This window comes from Chinchilla lanigera, unplaced genomic scaffold (assembly GCF_000276665.1).
Source record: "Chinchilla lanigera isolate Chin_1 unplaced genomic scaffold, ChiLan1.0 scaffold00106, whole genome shotgun sequence".
NCBI lineage: Eukaryota > Metazoa > Chordata > Mammalia > Rodentia > Chinchillidae > Chinchilla > Chinchilla lanigera.
This window is the reverse complement of record NW_004955507.1, coordinates 2,895,651-2,922,765: the sequence shown is the minus strand read 5'-3', so window position 1 is coordinate 2,922,765 and position 27,115 is coordinate 2,895,651. Positions and strand designations below refer to the sequence as shown.

At 42.3% G+C, this 27,115-nt stretch overlaps 1 protein-coding gene across 3 annotated transcripts in view; it reads left to right on the top strand.

Moving 5' to 3' along the window:
* The first annotated feature begins 4,101 nt into the window (after positions 1 to 4,101).
* The window catches only part of Pik3ap1 (phosphoinositide-3-kinase adaptor protein 1), a 112,883-nt gene continuing 89,869 nt past the window's right edge, over positions 4,102 to 27,115 (top strand). For 2 of the 3 annotated variants that reach the window (XM_013506162.1, XM_005407578.2), the window contains exons 1-2: positions 4,102 to 4,318; positions 13,965 to 14,384. In XM_013506162.1, the coding sequence (XP_013361616.1) occupies positions 4,306 to 4,318; positions 13,965 to 14,384 (433 nt within the window). In that variant the 5' untranslated portion in view covers positions 4,102 to 4,305. Of the gene's footprint in view, positions 4,319 to 13,964; positions 14,385 to 19,925; positions 20,047 to 27,115 lie in introns of those variants that run through there. The other variant, XM_005407579.2, reaches the window with a different exon arrangement.

Genomic DNA, 27,115 nt, shown 5'->3' with positions numbered 1-27,115 from the left:
GTCAGCACAGGCAGCAGGAATCTTGCTGCAGACCTCTCCAGAGCTCCACCACAGCCTGTACTGTCAGGGGAAGAATGGCTTCCAGGGAGTCTCCACAGGTATTGTGCAAGGTCCTCTTGGTTTACAGCTTCCAAACAGCTCTCATGACCCCAGTCCACAGGACCTCTGACTCCTTGGGCTTAGTCTGTATTCTCAAGTTCTCCGAGTCTTCCTTCAGCAGCTATATTTCATTTCCTCCTTTAGCTTTTCCTCTTTTGACCCTTTAAAGACTTTATTATTTCTATACCACTAACAATAAAGCAGATAGCTTTGATGTGTGGATCCCTCTTTAGTATTTTCCACTTCAGAATTACTTGAAAATATAAGTGAAGTGAGTTCAATTTTAAAGTATTGTTCTATCTGATAAAGACCAGAAACGGAGGATAGAAGCTGTTCTCCATCAACAAATCAAAATGTAACCTGGGAATTTGTTATAGACAAGCAGTTTTTCCTTAGTTACATCTTTATTAAAGCAATTTATGGTTGGGTGCAGTGGCACATGCCTACAGTCTCAGCTACTTGGAAAGCTCCCCATCCGAGGCTCCCCGTGCACAGGGGGCCCACCCTCTGGGAGCCAGCAGGCAGGAAGCTAGCCAGCCAGAACCTCCCCACCCACAGCTCCCTGTGCGCCGGAAGCCCACCTTCCGGGGAACCACGAGGCCGGGAGTGAGTCGCTGGTCCAAAGACCCAAAAAACCGGCGCTCCCCGCCCGAGGTTCCTCGTGCGCTGGGGGCCCACCCGCCAGGAGCCAGCAGGCAGGAAGCTAGCCAGCCAGAAGGCTGGCGCTCCCCACCTGCAGCTCCCTGCGCGCCGGAAGCCCTACACACAATAACTTTATAAGCTGAAGATAGGTTTACAACAAACTGGTTTAACTGTCCCAGAATTAGATGAGAAGCCCCCAGTGGCACTCATTGGTCCTGTGGAACCAATTTGTGGCCTTGGCTACCCCCTGGATGGATAGAAAGATGTACACTGAGATTTGCATGGTTATAAGGCAGAAGTGTCAAAAGTATTGAAAAACCTGCAAACTTGCCCTGCATATGGCACTGATGGTCTAGAAGTGTGTTTCACTGCTATGGTCATTTGACTTCTATCTTTATCCCTTCCCTAGGGTTAGAGGATGTCATGTAACACATGAATGCCTTAACTAACTATACTCAGTGGGCCTTAAATGACCCTGCAGCTGGTCTCTCTCTCTCTTTTGAATGAAGAAGTAAAATTAATGAGGCAAGCCGTCTTCCAAAATCTGATGGCGTTAGATATTCTAACAGCAGCACAAGGGAGTACTTGTGCAATTATAAAAGCTAAATGTTGTGTGTACACTCCTGATCCTGTCATTCTTTTTTTTTTTTCTGGTACTGGGAATTGAACTCACCACCTTGAGCTTGCCAGGCAGGCACTGTGCCGCTGAGCTAAATCCACATCCCTGCATTCCTGCTCCTTCTGCTAATCTGAATAGCTGTTCAAGATACTAGATGACAGGTTAATGACATGTCAGGTTGTGAAATTCCCTGGACCTTCTTCTTATCCTCTTTATGGAAAACTATTACTGGCTTCTCCTGGTGGAAAACTTTGTTGGCTGTATTCATAATCATGCTGTTGATTTTATTATTTGGTCCATGCATACTTAATTGTTTCTGTGGCCTTTATATCCACCAGACGTAAAGCTTTACATCGACCCAAGACAAGAATACCTGGCTCCTATTGAGGACCTTTAGATGGAGCCTCTGTGGAGTATCTCTGACTGCTGATCACAATTACAACACCTTTCAGCTGGAAGTAGCCAGATCGGTCTTCAATCCTTGCCCCTTCATGGCAGTTAGGGGTACTTCTTCAGAGGGGGAATATTATAAATAGCTATAGGTAGGAATATTGTAGGCAGTCAGACAGGGCTTGGTCCTCGAGAGGTCAATGCAGAAGACAACTGTGAGCTGAAGCCATATTCACTGAAGGCCAGTTTTCAAGAAAAAGAACTATTCATCTATGTAGTTCCCCTAGGGATGAGCAGCAATGATTGATATTCTAAATAGGCATGAATCACCTTGGCATGGAGGACCAAACCTCCTTAACCCTCCCCTTCCAGGAAAGTCCTTGTCTGCCCATGTGTGCTTGCTGTGTGACTTGTTTCCCCATTTGATCCCATTTAACCAATATTACCCAAGTGACTATACTTGTGTACTTTTTGGTTGACCACAGTTTTGTCCTACCTCACACCCATTCTATGATTTGCCATTGGATCAATATTACCTAAGCGACTATACTTGTAATCTTACTGGTTATAGTTCTGTCCCAACTTAAGCCTGCCTCACTTCCTGGCTTTGTTCAATAAAACACCCTTGAGAAGTGGGGTTGGTGGGCAACCCACTTTTTGGGTCCCCTTCTGTCTCTCTCAGACATAAGCTTTCTTTCTCTCAGTAAATTCTTCCTACTCTTAAAAAAAAAAAAAAAAAAGAAAAGCATGGGACTATAACAGTGTATGACAGAGTGTGATGAGGGTGGAGGCCAAGGACATCATGAACATGGAGAACAGGTAGAAGGTATCTACCTATAGATATAAATTTATTTCTGCTTTAGGGATCCCAGGGTGCAGTAGGCAGACTAACCAGCCCCCAAAGACGTCCACGTCCTAATCCCTAGAACCTGTGGATACGGTACAGTAATGAAAGTTGTACATTGACCTTGTACAACTGGCAGCTGACCTTAAAATAGGGAGATTTTCCTGGGTTAGTGTGGTAGTCTCAATGCATTCACTAACGTTTTTAAAATTGGGAGAGACAGAAGAGAGCCAGAGGGAGAGATGTGATGACAGAGGCAGGGCCAGACAGATGTTATGCTGCTGGTTTTGAAGACAAGGGGAGCTGACTAGACCCAAGAAGGTGAGCAGCATTTATTTATTTATTTGTTTGTGCTGGGAATTAAACTCAGGAGCTTGCGCTTGCCAGGCAGGTGCTTGTGCTGCTGAGCTATCTCCCTGGCGCGAGTAGCATTTAGAAGCTGGAAATACAAAGGAAATGAATTCTCTTCTACTTGACAGAAAGGGATCTAAAGGAACTCTTCTACAGTAACACCTTGATTTTAGTCTGGCAAGACTCATGTTTTGCTGTGGAACTACAGAACTGTAAGGTAACGTGTGCATTGTTTTAAGCCACTAAATTGATAGTGACAGCAGAAAATTTGTCGCAATTTGTAACAACAGTAGAAAAGGAATACAGGCCCTGTCCAGCTATTTCCATTATTAAATCCATTTCATTTATTTGTACCTAGACTTGAACGCTAACCTACCTCATGTCTGCATTCTGGGTCCATCCTCCGGACTCTGGATTGTTGAGGACTCATTCTGTGATACTCAGATCAATCACAGGAGCAGGCAAGGGAAGAGGAGGAAGGGGTGGGCAGGGGAAAGCAAGGCATAAGCAGGAGCCTAGCTCTGGAACCAACAGGCTGATACTGAACCTCTAGGAGTATTTTTCTCTGTGCAAATCTGAGCAAGTCATGGGGCCACAGGGGGCGATAAATGTGACCTGAAGGGCTGATGTAAGGGCGCAATGTAACAGTGTGTGTATGGCGTTTAGCAGTTGCCCAGCCCAGAGCAGCATAATGTGGCCGTGATAACGATGATACATTTATCAGATGAAATATAGTCAACGTTTGTGTGCCGCCAGCAGAGCAGATCCAAGGAATTACAGAAGGGTCACAGGAGGGTGCTCAAGGGCAACGCCAAGCCCCAGGGCCAGGTGTCCTGCCTTCCCCTTCCTGCGGTGCAGCAGCTCAGGGACAAGCCCCAGGGGATGAGGACGTAGCTGGGACAGCTGGTGCTCAAGTGCCCCCTCCATCCCAGGTTCTTGAGATGGGTCAGCCCTTGCCCCCCACCCCAACTCCCCACCCCTTGGGGCTGCTCTGGGCTGCCCTGTCAGGGTCAGGGCTGTTCCCACCGGGCGTGGGGTGCACGTGGTCGGAGCCCCTGCTTCCTCTCCACGAGGAGCAGGGGTCTGTGTGGGGAGCTGGCCAGAGGCCGGGTCCGCGTGGATTCTCACTTCCCCTCCCCAACGGCCGCGGGTGCAGGTGCCACGGGCGAGCGGGGCAGGCGGGGCGGCCCCGTGGACACGCCCTCGCGCGAGTCCTCGCCGGCAGCCGGGAGGAAGCGCCAGAGCGGCGCTGGTCCTTCGCCGAGCCGGGGCGCCCTGCCGCCCCGCGCCCAGGGACACCGCCGGCCAGGCTCCGGGCCCCCGCCGGGCGCTCAGCGGGGATGTGAGAGCGCCCCGCGGCATGGCAACCTCAGGTGGGTAGCGGGGCGCCGCAGCCTCCCTGCCCGCGCGCCCCTCGGCCCTGACACCGCCTTCTCGCGCCCGCTCGTACCCCGCGGCGCGTCCCCTCTCTCCTGCCTGCGTCTCCTGGGCGGGGAGTGGGTGTTCGTCCTGGCCTTTACTCCGTTCTCCGTTGCAAACTTCCTACCACGACTTTTCTCTTCCCATTCTGTTGCGTTTCTCTTCAGCCCCTGCCTGACGCTCTCCCCGCAGCGGCTTCTGAGTCTTTTCTCCCTCCACTTTTGGCTTTCAGCGCTTCGGAGGGTCGTTTCCCTGTTCCTCCAACTCTGTCAACCTGGGTATGAGTTGAAAGAAGAACGGACTTGTCTGCGCCCGCAGAACGCGTCTTGGGGGTTGGGGTGGGGTCGCATCCGACCAATAGGGGGCGCTGGGACGATTAGTCCTTGGTGGTGCTGGGAGAGCGCCCCCTGTGAGGACTTCCCAAGTTCCCGGCCACCCCCCATCGGTTTTGCGTTTTTCATCCGGAATTTTGCTAGGAATCTAGGAACACGAACTTTACTTTTCCTATATCCTTTCTAGACTGGGGTGAGTTGGTGGTCCCTGGGTAAATCTCATCAGAAGGAGCCAGGAGTCCTCTAGCTGTTCTTGGGTTCCTACTGGTTCACGGGTGTACATACCTCACCAGTTACTCGCTGAGATCTGGGGCAAATCAAGAAAGAATGGCAATGATCAGAGAGAACAAATGAGCCCTTACTATGCACCCCAATGATTAGTGAGCACCTGTAATGTTCTCATTGGTGGCCAGGACAACTCAGTCTGTGTTTACCAACAGTTTGTGGTCTTCAGAAGGAAAACAATAAGTAAATAAGAGATAGCTACCATGTGTGCTTGCAAGCGGATTTACTTGTATTTTCCCAGCCAACCTTATAGTGTGGAAGTAGAAATAATATGTAGAATAGCTGCCAATGCCTTTTTTTTTTTTTTGCCTTTTTAAAATTTTTATTATTAAGTTTATTGGTACAATTTAAGTATACATAATGATCACATTCATCATAGGGAATTTGTACCTGTACATGATATATCTGGATTCCTCTTTTTTTCTGTTCCCCTCCCTTCACCCCCTCTTCCCCTCAAAGCTTTCTTTCCATTTTATCCTTTTCTCATTTTTTCTTTTCCCTTCTTTCCTTTCCCTCTCCCCTTCCCTACTTCGCCTTTCCTTTTGAATAATTTCTTCCTATTTCACAATATCTATTATACATTTTGGTTCTTATTTACGCTTTCAATTTATCATACCAGAGAGACAATGTGATATTTACACATTTGTCTGATTTATTTCACTTAAGAGTATGGTCTCAAGGTCCATCTATTTAGCAATAAATGTCTTAAGTTTATCATTCTTTATGGCTGAGTAACACTCCATTGTATAAAAAAAACCCACATCTCTATCATCAATTGATGGGCATTCATCAGTTGATGGGTTGTTTCCAAGATTTAGCCTCTTGCAAAAAAACATATAGTATTTCGAGAGAAGATCCTGGTTTTGCAAGTTATGAGCAGGTGCTAGAATGAAGAACTAGCTTTCTCTAGATGTGCAGAGATCTAGCCTGATCATGGTGTTTTGGAAGCAGAGTTGGAAAAGACCAAGGGTCACGGTTCTATTAGACTTGATGATACTAGTTCATTATATAAGAGGGTGGGAAAGTGGTTCATCTCAGCCTTGAGACTCTGTACCTGAGCTGTGGAGGTTAGAAGAAACTGTATGTGAATAAGAGGCTGTAATAATAGGCTCGTGGTCCACACACTCTTATTTGAAAGCCGAAGCAGAATTCCGCAAGGGAGTTGGACCAGTATTTATTGCATATTCGTTGTTTTCAGGCACTGTTCTAGGTGTCCTGTGTATATTCAGTAAACAAAGCCGACAACAACCATGCCCCCATCGAGCTTACTGAGCAGGGGAGACAGGCAGTACACTCAAGGAAAGTGCTCAGTATGATAGTGTGCTATGGAAAAGTAATAGAGAGAGGTCAGGGGATGCGGTTAAGATTTTACATGAGGTTGCCAGAGTAGACCTCATGGAGAGAGACATGTAAGCCAGGACCTGAAGGAGGAGATGAAGGGTCCTTGTGTGGGGAGAATGCTCCAGGAGGGGATCCATGCATAGAGTGTGTAAGGAGCAGGGAAGGGACCAGAGTGGCTGGGATAAGTGGGCAATGGGGAAGAGAGAGATGAGCTAGTGAAGCTCTCACCTTTTTTCATGTCTAGCAATAGGACTGGGCTGCTATGTGCAAGAGACAGTAATTTGGGAGAGGCTTTGGGCAGAGGAGACCAAGCAAACCACTCTCCCTCATCCAGTGTCCGGTGTGCATGATGCAGTGGGCATAGTTGAATTGGCTTGGGGGATGTGTTTGGGCCAGATGGGTACTCTAGCTGAGTGGTGGAACCACTGTAGGGCTTCCCCAGGCATGCGTAATGGTTAGAGCTATCAAGCCCTCTTGCTGTCAGCATCCTCTGCAATGAGATACCACCCCAACTGCTGTAAGTGGAAGTTGGGATACTGGGAAATTGGAGCTCCCTGAGGGCTGCAGGTTCAAGGACCCACAAGAGCAGTCACAGTGGGGAAAGCAATACCTTTTGCCAAGATAGTGTAGGCTCAGGGGTTATCCAGGCCACTCTTCTGGATAGTCTCCTTATTTTAAAAGTAGCTTTACTTTGATCTATTGACATGCACTGAAATTTATCCATAAAAAGTACACAACTACATGATTTTTAGTGTCTTTAGAAGTATGTGTAACTGTCATTACAATTTTAGAAAATTTTCATCACCTCAAAAAGAAAATCTGTACTTGTTAACTACCTCCTCTCTGTTTCCTCTCTACCCAGAAGATTGGCTTTGTCTCTATAGATCTTCCTGTTCTTTTTCTCTACAGACTTTCATATTAATGGGATCATACAGTATGTGTCTTTGATGCCTAGCTTCCTTCACACAGCATGTTTCAAGGTTTGGCCAACTGTAGTTTGTGTCAGCACTTTGTTCCTTTTTATGGCCTAATCCTCTGGTCTTCTTAAATTTCCTTCCATTGGAGGGCACGCATACTCTTTTATTTCCTGAAAGACATGTTTACTTGTTGAAATCCTGGAAAATCTTGCCTTCCTGTCCTTGAAAGAACTCTGGATACCGAGCTGAAATGAAACAGAGTGAGCATATCCAGTCATAATCTATGGTCTGATGGCATTTTGTGTATTTTCAATGAGAAAGAGGAGAGAAGCTGTGACTTTCCCAAGTGATCATGTCTGTGGTCGCTGAAGACCAGAACCCCCTCCTCCACGTGTTACCTTCAGTGATTTGAGAAAACTTTTCATATCTTGTCCGGCTCATAGGGTGGAAGAGACTTAAGCTTTTGGATCTTAACGTCCATCTGACCCTTGAGGCCTCTTCATGCCCTTACCTACTCCCTAAATTTGAACACTTTCAGGGACAGGAAATTCCTAGTGTGATCCATCACCAGATATTTCCCTATTCTGGTCACTTTCCTTATCTCAGATTCTCTTAAAGATGGTGCTCAGATTCAAACATGGGACCCCAGGCCAGATAGACTGAAGAAGTGGTCTGGGCTGGGTACTTCTCAAAGCTCCCTGTACTTTTTCTGTTTTTTTGTTTTGTTTTGTTTGTTCTCTAATGGGTTGCAGCTCACTCAGCGACATCTCTCTTTCAGGCACTGTGTTTCTTCCCACCACGCTGACTCCCCGCTGCCATCAGCCAGCTCTTTCCTCTGGTGTTACTCATTCCTTTCTTCCTCTACAGCCAAACCTGTTCTTCAAGCTTTGTAAGAACAAAGATCTTTTTTCAATTCTATGAGGGTTATGGACTCCTTGTGGGTTCATGGGTTTCATTTCTCTTGAACAGAAAATGAAAGAAGTGATTCAGAGCATGTGGATAAATGATTTATGGCTTAAAGGAAGGGAATTATTGAAGAAAGAGGTGTCCCCCACTTTAGGGAGAATTGCTGACAAAGCCTTTAGACCTTTGTCATTCCCTTGCATGTCAGAGAGGAACTTTAACTTCCACTTTGGACTTTTTTTTACAACTTCCCTGGTGTTCAGTTTCAGCACAGTAGTGATATCCAGGAAGCTGGTAGATTTCATTATCCTCATTTACACTGAAGCCAAATTTGCCTAGATTTAATATATTGGTTTAAGTAACAGTACAAGTTAGTCAACAAATAGGTTGTGATATTAAGTAGTCTGAAGCAGTAACTACTTCCTTCTCTAATACTCTTTTTTTTTTTTTTTTTTTTTAAAAACAGGGTCTTACTATGCAGTTCAGGCTGGGCTTGAACTTACTATATAGCCCAGGCTGTCTTCAAACTTGTGGCAATCTTCCTGTCTCAGCCTCCCAAAGGCTGGGACTGCAGGTCTGTACCACTGTTTGTGGCAGATTTCCTTAGTTTTTACACAATGTTCTTTTTCTGTTCTAGGATTCTATCCCAGACACTATGTTATATTTAGTAGTGATGCTTCCTTAGGCTACTCCTGGCTGGAATTTTCTCTGATTCTCTGGTTTTGATGAGCTTGACAGTTTGGAGGAGTACTGGTCAGTGATTTTGTGAAATGTTCCTCTACTGGGATTTGTCAATATTTTTCCCATAATTAGAGTAGGGTGATGGGTCTTGGGGAGGAAGATCATAGAGGCAAACTGCTATTCTTATCACAACTCATCAAGGGGATGTACTATCAACATGACTTATGCCTACTGATATTGCCCTTAATCACTGAGCCACGGCAGTATCTGCTAGATTTCTTCACTATAAGGTTACTCTTTCCCTCTGCCTCTCCATATTGTTCTCTTTGGAAAGAACTCACTATCCAGCCCACCAGCTTAGGAGGAGTTATGTTCCATCTCTTTGAAGGTGGAATTATAAATTATGTGGAATTCTTATGCATGGGAGGTTTGTCTCTTTTCTTCAATTTACTTATGCAATCATTTAATGATGTCATTATGGACTCCTGGATACTTATCTTATACATTGGTTATAATTCAACATTACAGTTTATTTTATTGCTCATATTATGCCCATTGGCTATTAGGAGCACTTTCCAGTGACCCTGGTGTTCTTTTTGACATATGCTTGTCATTATATTTTTGTTTGAACACTTGCTTTCTGGCACTATAAGATACTCTATGCTTATTTTATATTCCTGCTCCTCATATGTAATCCTAGAAGCATTTCTAGAATTACTCATTTCTTTAAGGAGCCCTGATTCCTTTTGTTGGAAAATGGTACTTGAAACCAATGGTACTTGAAAACTAGATGAGTTTTAATTATATTTCTAAACTATAGTCTGTATTTTCTTGACTTTTATTATTATTTTTTTATCTTTTTGAGACAGGGTCTCGCTGTGCAGTTCAGGCTGGACTTGAGCTCACTTGGTAGCCCAGGCTGGTCTCGAACTCATAATGATCCTCCTGCCTCAGCCTCCCGAGTGCTGGGATTACAGGCATGTGGCACCACACCCAGCTTTTTCTTGACTTTTAAAATGGGACACATAGTAGAAAGTAAGAGCATAGACTTTATAGTCTTTGGATCTGGGTTCAAATCCCTTATCTGGTACTAAAAATATGATCTTGGGCAGCAGCTAATCTTCAACCAATTTTGATATCTAAGTCTATTAGTTTATTGAAAGGAACAGTTACTGCTTAATTGTTTGATCAGTCTTGCATACCTATATCTGGTAACCTGAGCAACTATTTGAAGATAACAATATATAATATAACAACCATTGTTAATTTCCTATCATCTTGGTTTTTTTGTTGTTGTTGTTTTGGTTTTTTTCTGGTACCGGGAATCAAACTCATGACCTTGCACTTGCCAGGCAGGCGCTGTGCTGCTGAGTTAAATCCCAGCCCCTTGTTTTGAAATCCTGTATCATTTTTATTATTTTTTGTTTTGTTTTTGTTTTTTTTTGATTTTTAAAATTCTCTTTCCAAAAAGGCAAACCTAAATCTATAAAGTGTGGCTATGGATAGTATATGCTTTGTAGGATTGTTCTGAGGATTAAATGAGAGAATACACCTGAGCTGCTTACCAGAGTGACTGGCCCAGGGTCAGTTCCTGGGAAATAAAGCTGAATTGCAGCGACTTTCCTTGAAGACTGACTCTTTAATGAACAGCAAGTGTTGTGATATGCTGTTAACAGAAGAGTAGGGAAGCAGTGGGACAAGACTGAGGGTTGAATGTGTACACGTACCTTTGGTGACTCAGGAGTTCTTCATCTTACTTCTTGGGTCAATGGATCTTTCTCATGAAATTGGAGCAATTGCTCATGGCCACTTGGTCTTCCAGGAAGTACACAGCTGTTCTTTTGTGCTAAGTCAGCCAGTACTCAGAGATTCACATTGTCTTCACGAAGGTACTTCTCATGTTCCAGGAGATCCTCTTCCTGTTCTTCACTTCTTTCCTACCACTTACCAGCCTTGTTGGAAACATTACTGTTGCGTTCTTTGTTACTAAGGTATGGTACCACTGCCATCCCATCCTGAGATCTTAGTTTTCTTCTGCCCTTTTACACAGATTGTTGAGTAATTGTGTATATGGAAAGGCTAACGTTTCGCTTTTTTGCATTTTATATGACTATCACTAACATTGTCTTGTATATTTCCCATCTGATGGCTTATGTATACTCAGCTGTATTAACACTTCACATTTAGAACATTTTGCCTTTTAGTATAAATCAGCTACATAGGAAGGAGAACAGAAGAAAAGTAAATTCATTCTGATATTTAAACTCTGCTTTTTTGTGTGTGAGCTCTGCAGTTGTGTAGCTTTGTTTTTTTTATGCCTTCTATAGTCCTGAAATTATTTTTCCAGTGAGACATAAAGGAATGTTCCACATTGAGGGAAAAAAAGGACCCAGTTAACAAAGATTTCATTGTGTGGGAGCATACAATTGGTACATTAAAATTTTGTCCTTAGTCTGTTTAATCTTTGGGATCATGGTAAGCATTACTGAAAAGGATTGTTTTATTCATGTCTTGGTTACTTTTCTTTCACTGCTGAGATAAAATACCTGACACCCAAAATTAAGGAAGAAAGGTTTACTTAGCTTATGGTCTGTGGAGGTTTCAGTCCATACTCTGCTGGCTCCAAGGCAGAGTGGAACGTGACAGAGAGCAACTGCTCATGGTGGGGAAAGACAGCAAAGCACCAACACAAAAAAGGGAAGAGGAGTGGCAGCAAGCAGCCTCTTTCTCTACCTTACATATGCAAACAATCTGCCCCAAGGCAAGTGTAGCACTAACACCCATAATTCCAACACTGGACCATGGATCAATTATAAACTCCAGAAGCCTGCCCCATGATTGCATGAGGCTTTAGGGGGACATCCAGATACAAACCATGACAATTCACAACTGAGGAAACAGACCATACTCAGAATTGAGTTCTTGGTAGAGCCATAAATGTCTATAGCATCATCAGAATCACTTTTTTCTCCAGTACCATACTGTCTTTTAATACTGACTGCTTTAATAATGTGTACTTGTTATGGTTTGTGTCTAGATGTCCCCCCATCCAAAGCCTCATGCAGTCATAGGGCTTTATTGGAGGTGGCTGATTCATGGTACAGTTGATTCATGATACAATGCTGGGATTAAGGGTAGGTGATTGGTAGATCAGTCCACTGACTAAATTGGTAGTAGACTAATCCCAGTAGACTGGATACAATATAAGGGACAAAAAGAGGCTTGTCTCCCCCTTCTCTTGTTGCTTTTGCTGTCTTCTGCTACCATGAAAAACCCTCTGCCATGTGTCACCCTACTTTGGAGCCAGCAACTATGGACTGAAACCTCTACAAACTGTGAGCTAAAGAAACCTTTTCCCTTTTAACTTTGGATGTCAGGTATTTTGTCTCAGCAATGAGAAAAGTAACTAGGACAACCTACTGCCTGCACAAATATTCCCAGTCTGATCAACTTATTCTTGCTGATGAAATTGTTAGGTTTTATATTAGCACTAGATTAGAGGCCCAACAAAGTGATGCTGTAACATGGAAGAATGAAACTACAAACTTTTATTTGCTACTAGGAGATTTTTGGTAATTTCTTCCAGGGGAAAATCAGAATTTTTTTAGGCTCACATTTTCAATTTTTGAAAATGTTTGATGATAGTGGTGGATGAGGGCAGGAAAGAGTATTTCTCCCATCTTTTCAGAGCTCAGAGCCTCAAAGTCTTGCCCCAATCCTGCCTCTGACCTTCTTGCCTGGAACCACCCAGTGATATATGGTTCAGGGTGGATATTTAATTGTGAAAATCTGTGACTTATATGATTTCTCACTTTCACAAGATGTGGCCAGCTTCTTATGGGGAAAGGCAGGATCCCTGATGCACTGTAGGATGCGCAGATACTTTGTGCTCACCCCTTCCAGATCACTCACAGAAGAGTTTGTCAGAGTGGTGGACAGACAAGGACTCAGAACTGCAGTAGTAGTTAGGATCCAGGCTTCATTGGAGGACATGACTTATTTCTCATAAGATTTTTGACAGAATTCCTAGGGGGAGGTTTCAGGGGCTGGACAGAAGACTGGACTGGAAACTCACACCTAAGAGTTCGCTCTGCACCTGCTGCTAATTTTCTCAGTGTGAATTTGAGCAAATCCTGTAATCTTCCCAGATGAGCACTTCTTTCATCTGTAAATGAAGAATTTGGGTCAGGTGATCCCTCAAATCCTCTTTTTGCCTCTGTTTCTGACATTTGTGTTTTATTAGAGAAAGAAGAAAGCCCATGCCACAGACCATGTATCAAGAGGGATATCTGAAAACTAGTATGGGATAGTCAACCAGTTCCCTTTATGTTCCTGTGTTGTTTGTATTAATGTGAGGATCATGAAACAAGCCACCAATTATTGAGGGTTTTCTATATACTAAGTTCTATGCTAGCACTTTACTGGAAGTATCTAATTTAGTTCTTGCAAAACACTGAAAAACATTGCCACTGTGTTTCCATTTACAGATGAGTAAACTGGGGTTTAAAATATTTAGTTTACCCAAGGTTGCATAGCTATGTTGTAGAGCCATGAGTCTAACTAGGTCTGATACCATACCTCTGCTCCTAACCACTGTGTTTGGGACAGAGCTAGCCTCTGGGTCAAATCAAAAGTCTGAGTTGAAGTTCTGACTCTGCTACTGTGAATCTTGGGTAAGTTACTTAATCTGTCATACCTCATCTTTCTCATCTTTGGAATGGGCTAAGAGTGAGACCTACTTTATAAGGTTGCTGTGAGGGTTAAACGAGTTTACAAGGCCATGTCCTTAGAAGAGTGGCTGGCGCAGTGAGCTCTATATGAATGTTTGCTGTTACTACTATTACTACTATTACTGCTATGACTGTTGCTACTATGCAGACGCACCAGCTGTGGGGCTGAGGGTATAGCACAGCAGGTGCTGTATCAGCTTCTGCAAAGATTTGAAACAAGGTGATAGGTTTGGGCAAAGACAGTTTGTTGTGGCTGGTGCACAGTGTGTAAGTGGGGAAGGAACCAGGTGTGCTGGCGGCAGACAGAGGAATATTGTGGGTGCCAGGCTTCTCATCTGGGTGTTGTCTTGCGGGGAGCTTTCTGCGAGAAGCCGGTGTGTTAACAAGCTTCTGTGCCTCCTTTTCACCCAGGGGTGCCCCGAAGATGTGACATCCTCACTGTCTACAGCCCAGACGCCCAGGAATGGTGCCAGTACCTCCAGGACCTGTTCCTGTCCAGTCGGCAGGTCCGCACCCAGAAGATGCTGACGCACAGGCTGGGCCCTGACACCTCCTTCACGGCCGAGGACCTGCTCCTCTTCCTGGGCGCCCGCTGTGTGGTGGTGCTGCTCTCCGCCGAGCTGGTGGAGCACTTCTACCGACCGGCGCTGCTGCCGCTGCTGCAGAGGGCGCTGCACCCGCCGCACCGTGTGGTGCGGCTGCTCTGTGGAGTGCAGGGTGCCCAGGAAGAGTTCCTGCCCTTCTTTCCGGACTGGGCCGACTGGCAGGAGCTCACCTGTGACGATGAGCCCGAGGCCTATGTGGCTGCAGTGAGGAAGGCCATTTCTGAAGGTAAGGGTTTCTTCTGGGTGAAGTCAGATCCCAGGCATTCAGGCAAGGCATCTTTTCTTTTCTTTTCTTTTTTTTTTTTTTCAAGGCATCTTTTCTATTTTTTTTTTTTTTTTTTTTCATTTTTCTCCGGTACCGGGAACCGAACTCATGACCTTGCGCTTGCCAGGCAGGTGCTTTGGCCGCTGAGCTAAATCCCCAGCCCCGGCATCTTTTCTATTAAGCCTGTACTTTACATATAAACCAGGAGGGAGCTTGCTGGTCATATCCAGACTGCTCATGGTCACAGGTTTAGAGCAGCTGATCTCTGGGACAGGATAGTCTCCTCCACTACCAGAGAGGAAGGGGATGCTTTCCTTTGTGTTCTATGCTCAGGGAAAAGGCTTTCTTTCTAGAATTTTCTAAGCATTAGATGACACAGGAACAAGGTTCCAGTGCAAGGGATGGCAGAGGTGGGCAGCAGAAACTTAGTTTGCTGTGGGTGTGAGGAACACAACCACCAATCCTCCTGCTTACATTATCCTCTCATGCCCTTAGCATTTTTGTTGAAAAGATGTAACTTTGGGAGACATGTGTATAGCAAACAACCCTCTTCTCAGTTTCCCATCAACCTAGCATTTGTCTTTTGTGCTGCTTCTCCATTTAAAGTGGAAATGTTCCAATGTTTTCTGCCAGGGCCAGTGACTTCAGTGGCCCCAGTAAGTGTGACACACACTCTGATTAACAGTAATGGAAGATGTGCTCTGGGTTACGTGCATGTCACAGCATCTGTTCCTCTTTTGGTTTTCTATTTTTGCCTCACTGTGGGCTGAGTAGGTTGTGTGTCTGTTGTCTGGTCTCTTGCTACTGGAGGTAATATATACCTGACACCAGCCAAGACGCTTTGAAAAATATAGGTCCAATTTTTTTTTTTTTTGTCTTTTTGAGACAAGGTTTCGCTCTACAATTCAGGCTGGCCTTGAGCTCACTTTGAGCTCAGGCTGGTCTCGAACTTGCAGTGCTCCTCCTGCCTGAGCCTCTGGTTGGGATTATAGGTGTGTGCCACCACTCTCAGCTGCACGCCCAGTTTAATGGTACCTCAGTGATCCCTGGTGACTTGGGCATTACTTTGCTCATCTACCATCCATTTGATGAACTGAATCAATAATTTACTAATTCTCGTTGACCTTCAAAAGGGAATATAAGTTGGTCATGGTGGCGCATGCCTATAATTACAGCATTCTAGGGAGTGAGGTAGGAGGATCACAAGTTCACACCCAACCTGGGCAACTTAAGATTTAGGGAGACCTTATTTCAAAATAAAAAATGAAATTAAAAAGGGCTGGAATATAGTTCAGTGCAAAGGCCTTGGGTTCTATTCCCTTCCCCCACCAAAAGACAGGAAATGTAGTTTCTTAGGTGCTTTTATCCCAGGAATAGGCTGCTCTAAACCAATAGAAATGATCAGCTCTCTTAATATAGTGAAAATTGTTCTTATAGTACAGATAACTGATGCTCATGCAAAAGATGTCTCACCTGAAATGCCAGAGACCTGGGTTAGTTATGTTTCTAGAGTTTGCTTATCTTTGTTTTAGAAGGACACAAGGATAGAAAAAGGACAGGATCCAATGTACACGATTGCATTTCCTTGCTTTCAGGGTGCTGTGATCTGCCCAAACTTACAAAGAACTGAGACACAACAGGGTGTTTCCATCACTGCAGCAGTCCTTTATGATTTTGAGGGCAGGCCACTGTGACCTACCAGCTAATCATTCAGAGCTCCATGCATGTATTGTCCCTATACTGCAATCTCACACTGTACATTCTAACAGCTTGTTCTTTAAAATAATGTGGTGGTGAGATTTTTAAAAATAGCTAGAAAAGAGCTGTGGGTGTAGCTAATGGTGGTGTATAGTTAGCATGTATGAAGTCCTTAGCTCACCCCCAGCACAAAAGAGAGAGAGAATAGTAAAAAGTATTCTTTTAATATTTTTGAATATATCCAGTGAGTGGATGCCTGGATAAACTGATTTCTGCTAATATTTTACTTTTTCTAAAGACTCTGGCACAGTATGCTGTGAACTTTCAGTTTTAAGTATCTTAGAAAGAATGAAATATTTCACAGTGGTATTTCTGCTCTGAGAGCAAATAACCTCTCATCAGAAAGAGATTATTTTAATTGGGTATTAAAGTAAGCTGCTTAGTGAGAAATTGCTGCAGTTCAGAATCAATATATCTGAAGACAAATGGGATTATAAGAAAGAGAGGAGGAGGAAACTTAGATTATAGGTGCTTACAGGTAGTCAGGTATGCTTTAAGCAAGTGCTTCTCAAACTTCCATGTGCACAGAAGGACCTGGGGATCTTGTCAAAATGCACATTCCAACTCTGAATGTCGGTGTAAAGCTCCAGATCTGTGGAGTGTTGTGTTTTGTTTCATTTTTGTGACACTGGGAATTGACCCAGGGCCTCTGCACTGAGTTATATCCCCAGACCTTTTTTTTTTTTATTTTCAGACAGGGGCCAGCTAAATAGCCTAGGCTGGGCTTAAACTTTCCATCCTTCTGCCTTGACCTACCAGACTGCCGGGATTTCAGGCACCCGCCATTGCACCGGCCTGAGAGTCTGTGTTTTTAATAAACTACCTGTGCTGCAAGTAAGGGTCGAGGCCACTTCTCCTTTGTCAGTGGTCATGTACTTCTGTTGTGCATAAACCATTTTCTCAAATCTCTACTTTACTGGAAATGGAAGTAGTATTGTATTAGGGTAGCTTCTGGATATCCTTCGGTTTAGGTATAAAGTTAGACCAGTCTTTGATGGTTAGGCTCTTAGGTTTTAGGAGATCCCCTGAGTTCTTTTCTTCTGCTCACAGGTTCAGTGTGTTCACTCTGACAGCTTTTAATCTCTCAGCTTTCTGGATGTAGGTGGTCTTGGCATTGGTATGGGGATACTACTGCCACTCCCATGCTTACTCCTTCATTTAATGGGCCTCTTGATCATCTTTACTGTTCCACTAAAACATGTTTAGAGGGTTTTATTGCCCTCCATCCTCTCCAAATTTGGCAGCTGCCTTAAAATTGAGTAGATGTTTTAAATGGAGTCTTCAATGTGTTGCAGTAGCCAGTTTATTTTCCAGGTTCTTCATCTGTAAAATGATGGGGTTCAACCAGATGATTTGGAAGGTTTCTCCCAGCCCCTTGCACTGTAATGTATCATTATAAGTTTCCTAAGAAGATGGCAAATTACCCAGAATCTTTCAACTGATTTCATTTAGCTCCAAAATGCCTGGAGTGATAGATACCAGTGTGTAGAAGGCTGTACTATTGTTCTGAATTTCTTGGGCTTGTTGGGTAATTATTTTCAAATAAGGAAGTGAAAAAACCCCAGGTACAGCATAGCACAGCAAATATTTCCTCTTTTTACTGGAGATCTATTCTTTGCTGCAAATCTCACTGGACTACAAAAATAGATTCTGTAAGACTGTGTGAGAAGGGACTCACTGGGTAATATTAAGGTTTGTTTTAAAAGTTCCTGTCTGACTCCTATGGAGTCAGCTATGTAGAGGCTGAGGCAAGGGGATTACAGTGCTCATGGCCAGCCTGGACAATATAGCAAGACACTGTCTCAAAATTTAAAAAATAAAAATAAAAAAGGGCTGGGGATGTAGGTTAGGGGTAGAGTGCCCTGGGGTTTAATCCCTAGTACCGAAAATTTTTTTTCATTCATGTGCTAACGTGTGTGTGTGTGTGTGTGTGTGTGTGTGTATGTCAGAACTGCTGAGGGTGGAGGGAAGCACTAAACCTACTTCTCCCCTGTAATTTGGTATCACTGTGGAGATCTGCTTCTTTCTTTGCATTATTTTATAAGTACTTTCCTCATTCCTCCCCATGCTCTTTGTGTTTCAGGAGGTGTGGTGGTACTTAAAATTAAAATGTAGTTCACCTCTGGTTCGCATGGGGAAATTTTAGAGGAGTATGTCCATATCTGCTCTTCTTTTGTTAATATTAATTGTCTAATCTTAACGTTAAACTGGAGTTTAAAAGAAAAACAATGGATATTTTCAAAATGCTTTCTGCGGGTCAATGGACTCCCCAAATCTCTTCCTAATCTTATTTATTTGTATTTTTCCCATATTATTGAAGTATAATTGACAAACAAAAATTGAATATAGTCAAGGAATACAATTCAATGATATAAGTTTACATTGTGAAATGATTGCCGCACTCAATTAACAAATCCATAACTACCATAGTTGCCATGTGTGCGCGCGTGTGTGGTGAGAAGAAGTGTACTTGTTCTAGTCTCCTCTTAGCAAGTTTCAAGTAAGCAATATGGTATTATTAAGCCCTTTGACCAATGTTTCCTCTCTCTTCCCCTCCCCTAGCTCTGGCAGCTACCATTCTACTCTTTGTTTCTATGACTCTGATGTCTTTTGATTCTGCATATAAATGAGATCATACAATATTTGTCTTTCTGCTTATTCCACTTAGCATAGTGTCTTCCAGGTTCGTCCATGTTGTTATAATGATGGGATTTCCTACCTTTTGTGGCTGAATAATATCTCTCATTATGTTTTCTGTAATTTAAAAAGGAACATTTTTCCAAAATAAAATGTTTATCACAATGTTAAAAAAGAAAACAAAACGACTTGTAGCTTTTAATTTTTTCCTTTTTATAAATAATGATTAAGTAATCTTCATGTACCTTTGGTCTGTCTTTGTGACTCTGTTGATTCCTTCCTGATCACATGTCTTCAGAGCTCCAGGACACAGGGTCACAAGCCCATTTTATGCATCTTCCCACTTCCCTGAGGACCCTGAATCCAGCCTCTTTCTTACTATAGGAAGTTTTGTTGTTGCAGTTATTTTTTTTTCTTCCTTTTATGTCTGGTTAGTTCATTATTTCCATTTACAAAAATGCTTAAATGGAGAATCTGGGCACCCTTCCTCCTCTCATGGAAAGAGCTAGTAATAGGATGAATGCTTTTTGTGGCAGGTACTGTGTGGAATGCATTGGGAAGTTTACGTATCTTTATTCTCGATAGCCAGAGTGTTTACATGGTCTTACTGCCACTTTACAGATGAGAAACTGATTTTGTGAGACATTAAATGGGTTGTGTAAAGACAGGGGAAGTTTGCTTAGGAAGCTAGAGACTCTGGACTCTGGAATGCTTTCCCTCTGGCCTTGCTTTTTTCTCTTTCCTCCCTGCCCGCCTCTTCCATGTTTAGATGAGGAATGAAGTACAGTAAGCTCATGGAAGAGAAAGGAATGGAGAAAGCTCCCCTGAGTTTTCCAGACCACAGATTCCCAAGCCAGGCTGGGCATGGCATTGTCCTTGCATTTTATTTACCAAGCAGATACCTGGGCCCCACCCTGTGATCCACTGAACTGAAATCTCTGGGGGTCAGTCCTGGGAATATAAGTTTCAAAGAGCTCTCACTATTAGTTCTGCTGTGCAGCCAGCCATGTTTGGGCTCTGCTCTGGGTTTGCTTTTCCTTTCCGGGTCAAAGGAGGCAGTGGTAACTCAGGCCTTGTGGGCTGTTACAGCCAGTGGTCCCCGGGGCTCAGATGTTGGCTGTCATGAGTCACAGTCAGCAGCTCTTAGAGGGAGGAGGGGAACCAGACCCTCTCAACAAAGGGGAAGTCACTGTGCTCTGTTCTGCTCCGTGTGGTGGCCCGGTGGATGGTAAGTTATGGACGACTTCTAGGGCATCTGAGCCTGACTGAGACTGAGGGGAGAGCCTGGCCTCCTGAAATGGATTGTTTTGTTCTGCTGTCCTCCTGTCATGTGGGCTTTGGGTTGCTTTTTCTCTTCTGTGAGTTAGTTTACTCTTCTGTGAGTTAGTTTACTCTCTTCTGTGAGTTAGTTTACTCTGCTTTCCGTAACCTTCTGAAATCTGCCGCCCCTCCCACTGGGGTACTTTCTTCATATCTCTCCTTTTGAAATGATTGTGATTTGGAGAAGAAGGTTCCAAGTCAGGATGGTGAAATCCTGTTGTCACTAAAATCTACAGCCTGTCCAAGAGCAATTTAGCTTTCCCCTGCCAGGTAGCCTGACAACCTTGTTGATCCAGGGGACCTGCTCGTGCTCCTAATTGCACAGTTCACTGTCAAGTGTATCTGGAGCAATTAACAAGGACTAATATCCAAGATAGATTTTTATGCCCAGGGATCTTTTCCCGCTGAGCCCTTAGAGTCCTCCCAGATTACAAATTTCCTGCAAAGCCCTGAGCTACTGGTGCGCAGTGACTTGGTGTTCCCTCTTGGCCAAGAGGTAGCCTTCTGCTCACTGGCGTTCGCATTAGACTTTCTATGGTTCCTCAAAGAAAGTATCTGTGAGTACTTTTGCTGGCTGTGCGGCAAGCTGCAGTGAAAAAGGAGGAATGCATGCTGAAGTTTCACCTTGTGAGAAGCTCAAGTTTGCACCCGTCTGTCTAAATACTGTAACTTGTGCCAGAGTGGAAACATCAGATAAAGCAATTTTATCAGTTAATTACTTACATGTTGTTTTAATATTTTTTTGCATTTCATTTCTCCTGGGACTATTACTAGAAGAGAATACTAGAACTCAGAACTAGGACCTGACATCTCTTTCACACCTCCAAAGGCTTTCCATAGATGTTATTTCATTTGGTCCATGCAGTTTCCCTGTGAGGCAGATGACAAAAACAAAACCCAGGCAGATTCAGTGATTTGGCCAAAATCACACAGCTATTTTTCCATCAGAGCTAGGGTCAGGATGAAGGCCTCCTGACCTGTAATCCATGGCCTAGTTACTGCCTTAGATCCCAGACCCAGGCTTAGATCTGGTGGGTATTTGGTGGGTGTCTACCTAGCCCCTGTTTGGGGGGTGGGTGTCTACCTAGCCCCTGTTTGGGGGGTGGGACAGAGCAGGGAATGGCAGATGAGTCCCTGCTGTAATGGTGTCAATATTCTTTTTTTTTTTTTTTTTGGTTTTTCTCCGGTACCGGGAACCGAACTCATGACCTTGTGCTTTCCAGGCAGGCGCTTTTGCTGCTGAGCTAAATCCCCAGACCCCAATGGTGTCAATATTCTAAACCACCTATTCCAAAACTGTATAATGTAGGCTATGTGGAAAATTTTAAAATTTCTAATGTTTGTAGTTTTGAAAGAAAAAATAGGCAAAAATTAATTTTGATAATATATTTTACTTATCCCAATATATCTAAAATATTCTCATTTTAACATATAATTAGTATAAAAATGAATGAGATATTTTATATTCTTTTTTCATCAAACATATATTTTAAATCAAACATATTTTATAGACAACACACATTTCAGGATTTCAGTAACTAGGTGGCTGGTGGTTGTCATATCGGACAGTTCAGCTTGAAAAGAATGCTTACTTTCAAACTTGGAGCCATATATATTTTACTATATTGCATGTTATATGTATTAAAATATACTTATCCTGATTTATTCATGTATTCAGTTAGTCAGAAAATATTGAGTGAGCAGCTGCCAGGTGCTGGCATACTCGTACTCGTTAGTATCTCTTTTCTCATACCTTCTTTGTCTTCTCAGCTCCTTCATTCTTTGTCCTTTTCTATGTTTGTTTGTTTGTTTGAGACAGGGTCTCACTGTACAGTTCAGGCTGGTCTTGAACTCACTTTGTAGCCCAGGCTGGCCTCAAATTTGCTTCAGCCTTCCCAGTGCTGAGCTTACCATGCCCAGCCCATTTTCTATACTTTGTAATGTGTTGGCCAAGTTCTCAGGCCCTAGAAGTTCAATGTCAGTTGAAACAAATTAGCTTTGACTAACAACAGGATCTCTGTCCTTGAAATGATCAGTTTGCCATCTAAACTAGCAAGACTTTGTGAAGACAGAATCAAGCCCCGATGTTTGTTTGCTCTTCAAATGATCATATTTATCATGTTAACTCGATCATTGTTGCTTCGGTGCAAAGGAATACCACATACACTTCAGAAAGATATAGGTAGCTCTCTTTGTGTAGATGTGGAAAATCTGCCAAGATTTATTCAGAGAAAAAAGCTAAGAAACAGAGAAGTGTATATAATGTGATGTTATTTAGGTATATTTACAAGAATACATCTATATTGATATATATATTTATTTTTTTCCTGGGAGAATACATAAAAATTGTTGATAGCCGTTTCTTTTGGGTGGGTGGAGGACATTTTGAACTTTTTGTTTCAGGCATTTCTCCAGTGTTTTTATTTTTCTATGTTTTAGGGTTTTGTTTTGTTTTGTTTTGCTACCAGGAATCAAACTGAGGACCTTGCACTTGCCAGTTAGGCACTGTGCCACTGAGCTATATCCCTGGTCCTATTTTTCTATGTTTATGTTTTGCTTTCAGTTAGGAATTTTGAAAAGAGAAATGATGGAGTCATGGGGATTTTATGGATCTAGAGGAAGGTGTGCATCTTGTATGCAGCTGTTTAAAATAGGTTTAATTTTAGGTTAAGCTTCTTTGTGCAGATTCCTTGACCCTTTTCGTTGGCTTCATTAGACTGACTTTCTGGTGAGGAGAAGTGAAATGCTATTGGTTTGTATTACGGCTAATACTTGCACTGTCACTCATGCCGTGTGGGCTAATGCCTGTAAAGAGGGAACAACTACTTAATCAGTGAGTCATATTTTTACTCTTGTCAAATTTGTTTTTTTTTTATTTTAAAGATAAAAGGAGAGAAACATTAACAGACATACAACATTTTACAACATATCACAAGCACAATACAGACAATACAGAGTTACAAACAAAGTGGTTACTCTTGTCAAATTTGGACTGATATCTTCTTAGTCACTACCGTCTTTATGAGGCTCAGTAGGACAATATGGGTGCATTTTTCACAGCCTGATAGTAAGTGGTCATTCTACTGTAGGCAAGTCACCACCATTCTGGATCTGTTCTTGTCCTCTTTAAAATGCTGAGGGAATACAACTTGACATCTCAATTTATAAGCATGAAACTCCTTGATTACAACCACATGTGGTATTAGTTATATCACATTTCATTCCTGAGTCTCAATCTGATAATTTTCTAAATCCATTCAAGTATATTTATAGCATATTTATTTCAGCTAACAAGTTATCTTTCACAACAGAATTTTAAACAAAACCTTGAATGGGTTTCTGCTTACGGACATTAGCTCAAGTTCAGTCTTAGGTCAATGTAACATTATACCATTATCTTTGTGGGAATGGTGGAGCATTACGTATTTAACATTTTATATATATGGTTTATTGTGGTCTGCCTGAAGACCTATGCTTACAGTTTCATAGGAAGATAATGGGGGCAGGGGAAGGGGGCACAAATATGCATGACAGAATGGGTCTGTTAGTTTCCCTTTCTGTTCAGTTCCTACCAGCCATTCACATGACCAGGAGTGTACCGAGATGGCCCAGAAAATGGGATGTTTTAATGTTGTGAATGACTCTTCACCTGCCCATAGGAGAACTTACTGAAACCACAGTAGATGTGTCGTGTGGACTTCTGGGTAGAAAAATTCTTATTTTAGCCAGCTTGGTAAATTTAACCAGAGGACAGTTGGTTTTCTAAGGTACATAAAAATGAACAAAGCCAGTAATTGATGAAAAAAAAAAGACCTGTTCTGTGGGAAAAAAAGATATTTGGGGACTTTCATTTTCACTTTTTCACATTTAAAAAGTAACAGCTGTCCCCACTGAGAATATTCTGTGTGCAGCAGGTGCCTGGTAAATGGTGGATGGCTGGATGACTTAATAGGTGGGTACATTTGTGGGTTCTTTTCCATTTTCCTTTCTCTTGGGGTGATTTTGAATTTTCCATCTAGTAAAAAGCTGACCCTCCCGTGACTGTGCTACTTAGGAGCCTGTGCTATTGCTGCTTCTTGGTTTTCAAACATTTTTATGGAGTGGGTTTGGGTCACATAGGGTGCTTATTACCAGAAAACAAAAACAAAAAAATCAAGTTCATTCAAAGGAAGGCAGGGTCAATAAAGTGCATTTTTTTGTTCATCTTTCAAAAGCACCAGTAAGACAGCCTAGCCCACAAAAACGTTGAGTATGCCATTTGTTGGCTCCTTAGGGTATGTGTAGGTTGATTAGTAACAGAGACTAAATAGGGTGTCTTTTTTTTTCTTTGAAGGAGATCCTGAAGGTGAAGAAATTGTAGTTTGGAGGGAGTCTCTAGAATTGGCTTAGGCTTTGGGGGAATTCCTTGGTACTTTTCTGGCTTTTTATCTTGTGAATGCGTGCATCTTCCCTATCACCTTCATGAGGTTAGAACTATACTAGGGTCTTATTCAAAATAACGTTGGTTGAGTGTACATATTTTGTCTACCCAGTTGCCATTTCACAAACAGCTTGCTGAATCTTTCTGCAACATCTGATAACACAGGAAATAGAGGGGGAGGCTGATGATGAAATGAAAATGTTCTACTTTTAAATTAGACTAAAATAAGTTTCCTTTTACAAGTATAGCTAATGTTCAAATCTGTAGCCATAGTTAAAACTATAAAATAGGACATTCATCAAAAGTAGCAGATAAGATATTTGCATAAGTTGTTGACTTGGTTGGTTGAGCATGAAAAATGTGGAAAAATATTTCTATTGCAAGATATGACATATAGAATTCCAAATCGAGACAAGCTGTTCCTTGTTCTGATCTAGGCTCCCCCTTTTATAATTCTAATAGTTTCTGAATATCATTTATCAAAGCCTTGTGTTTTTTGTTTCTGGTTTTGTTTTTGCCAGAGGAAGTCTCCAGTTGTGATTGTATTTTTACACTAAAGGTTTTTCAAGAAAAATCACTTCTGAAATATTTGTAAAATAGTTTGGCAGCCTACATGTTTAATTTTGTTTTGAAGTCATTTTGAATTCAGAGTCCCCATAGGTCATACAAAAAAAGTTCTTTTAAGGCACTAGGGATAAAACCTTGGGCATTCACACCAAGCTACATCCTAGCCCTTTTTTATTTTTAAGTCAGGGTCTCACTAAGTTGCTAAATTGCCCAAGCTGGGCTCAAACTTTCCATCCTCCTACCTCAGCCTCCCAGAGTGCTGGGATTACAAGTATGTGCCACCAGACCTGGATAGAAATTTTTTTTTATTTTAAAGAGAGTAGTAAATGAGAAACAAACAAACAAACAAACAAAAAATAGAGCAGTAGCAACATACCAGTATCATGAACATGAACAAATCAGAGTAAGAACATTCAAAGTCATACAGGGTCTAAAGACAAAATAATACTCATCAACAGTGGTTGTTACATTACATATCACTATCCTCAACTACATTGCTCATTACCAGATGTAAGAATGAAAAATTGCTCAAACCATTAAAGAGAATATGAAAATAATTCTTTGATAAAACATTAGAGCTAATACAGAGTATCACTAGACAAGATGGTAGGAGTTCACCATTGTAATTCCAGTGCATACTGTTACCTTCAAATCAGTTGCTCAGACCACCAGACACAAGTGTGCAAAATTGATCAGAACATAAAAAATTGTAAACATTAACTGTTCATTTCAATATGCTATCAGACATCAGCAACACAGTTATCGTAGCTGTTCATATATTTATATATTTATATTTTGCCTTCCTTCTTTCTTTTTTCTTTTTTCCCAGTTGTTCCTTCCTTTGAGCAGTTTCTTTCCCTTTCCTATCATCTATTGTATGTTCTGAGTTTTACCTAGTCTTTCAGGTTCCTACACCAAAGAGACAATATGATGTTTACACATCTGGGTCCAATTTATTTCACTTGTGAGTATGGTCTCTAGTTGCATCCATTTACCTACAAAAGCCTTGAGTTTATCTTTTTTAATAGCTGAGTAATACTCCATTGTATAAAAATACCACATCTTTTTTATCCATTCCTCAGTGGATGGGCACCTGGGTTGTTTCCAAGATTTAGCTATAACAAATTGTGCTGCTATAAACATAGGTGCACATATATCGCTCTGGTATGACGTCTTTAATTCTTCTGGGAAAATACCCAGAAGGGGAATAGCTGGGTTAAGTGGGACTTCCAATCCTAGTTTTGTGAGGAATCTCCAAATTGATTTCCACAGTGGTTTCACCAATCTACACTCTACCAGCAGTGGAGTAGGGTTCCTTTCTCCCCACAGCCTCTTCAGCATTTGTTATTGGTTGATTTCTTGATGATAGCCATTCTTTCTGAGGTGAGAAGGAATCTCAGTGTTGTTTTAATTTGCATTCCTTGAATGACTAATGACGTTGAACAGTTTTTCATGTATTTATTTGCCATTAGTATCTCTTCATGTGAGAAGTGTGTATTCATCTCAGATGCCCATTTTTGGATTGGGGGGGCCTGATTTTTTTTTAATTCTTTATATGTCCGTGTTAGAAGTCCTTTGTCTGAGGGGCAGTTGGCTAAAATTTTTTCCCAATTCATGGTTTCCTTTTTACTTTATTGGTGATTTCTTTAGATGGGCAAAAACTTTTCAATAAGATGAGATCCCAGTTGTTGATTCTTTGAAGTATTTCCTGTGCAGTTTGGTTTTTGTTCATGAACTCTCTGCCTACCCCAGTGTCATCAAGATTTTTACCTACTTTCTCTTCCAACAAGTTTAGTGTTTCTGTTTTAATATTTAGATCTTTGATCCATTTTGATTTTAATTTAGGGCATGGTGAAAGACATGGGTCTAGTTTTAGTCTTCAGTATGTGGAAAGCCAGTTTTTCCAGCACCATTTATTAAAGAGGCTATCTTCCTTCTATTGAACATGCTTGGCCCCTTTGTTGAAGATAAGGTGACTGAGTGTGTTTGT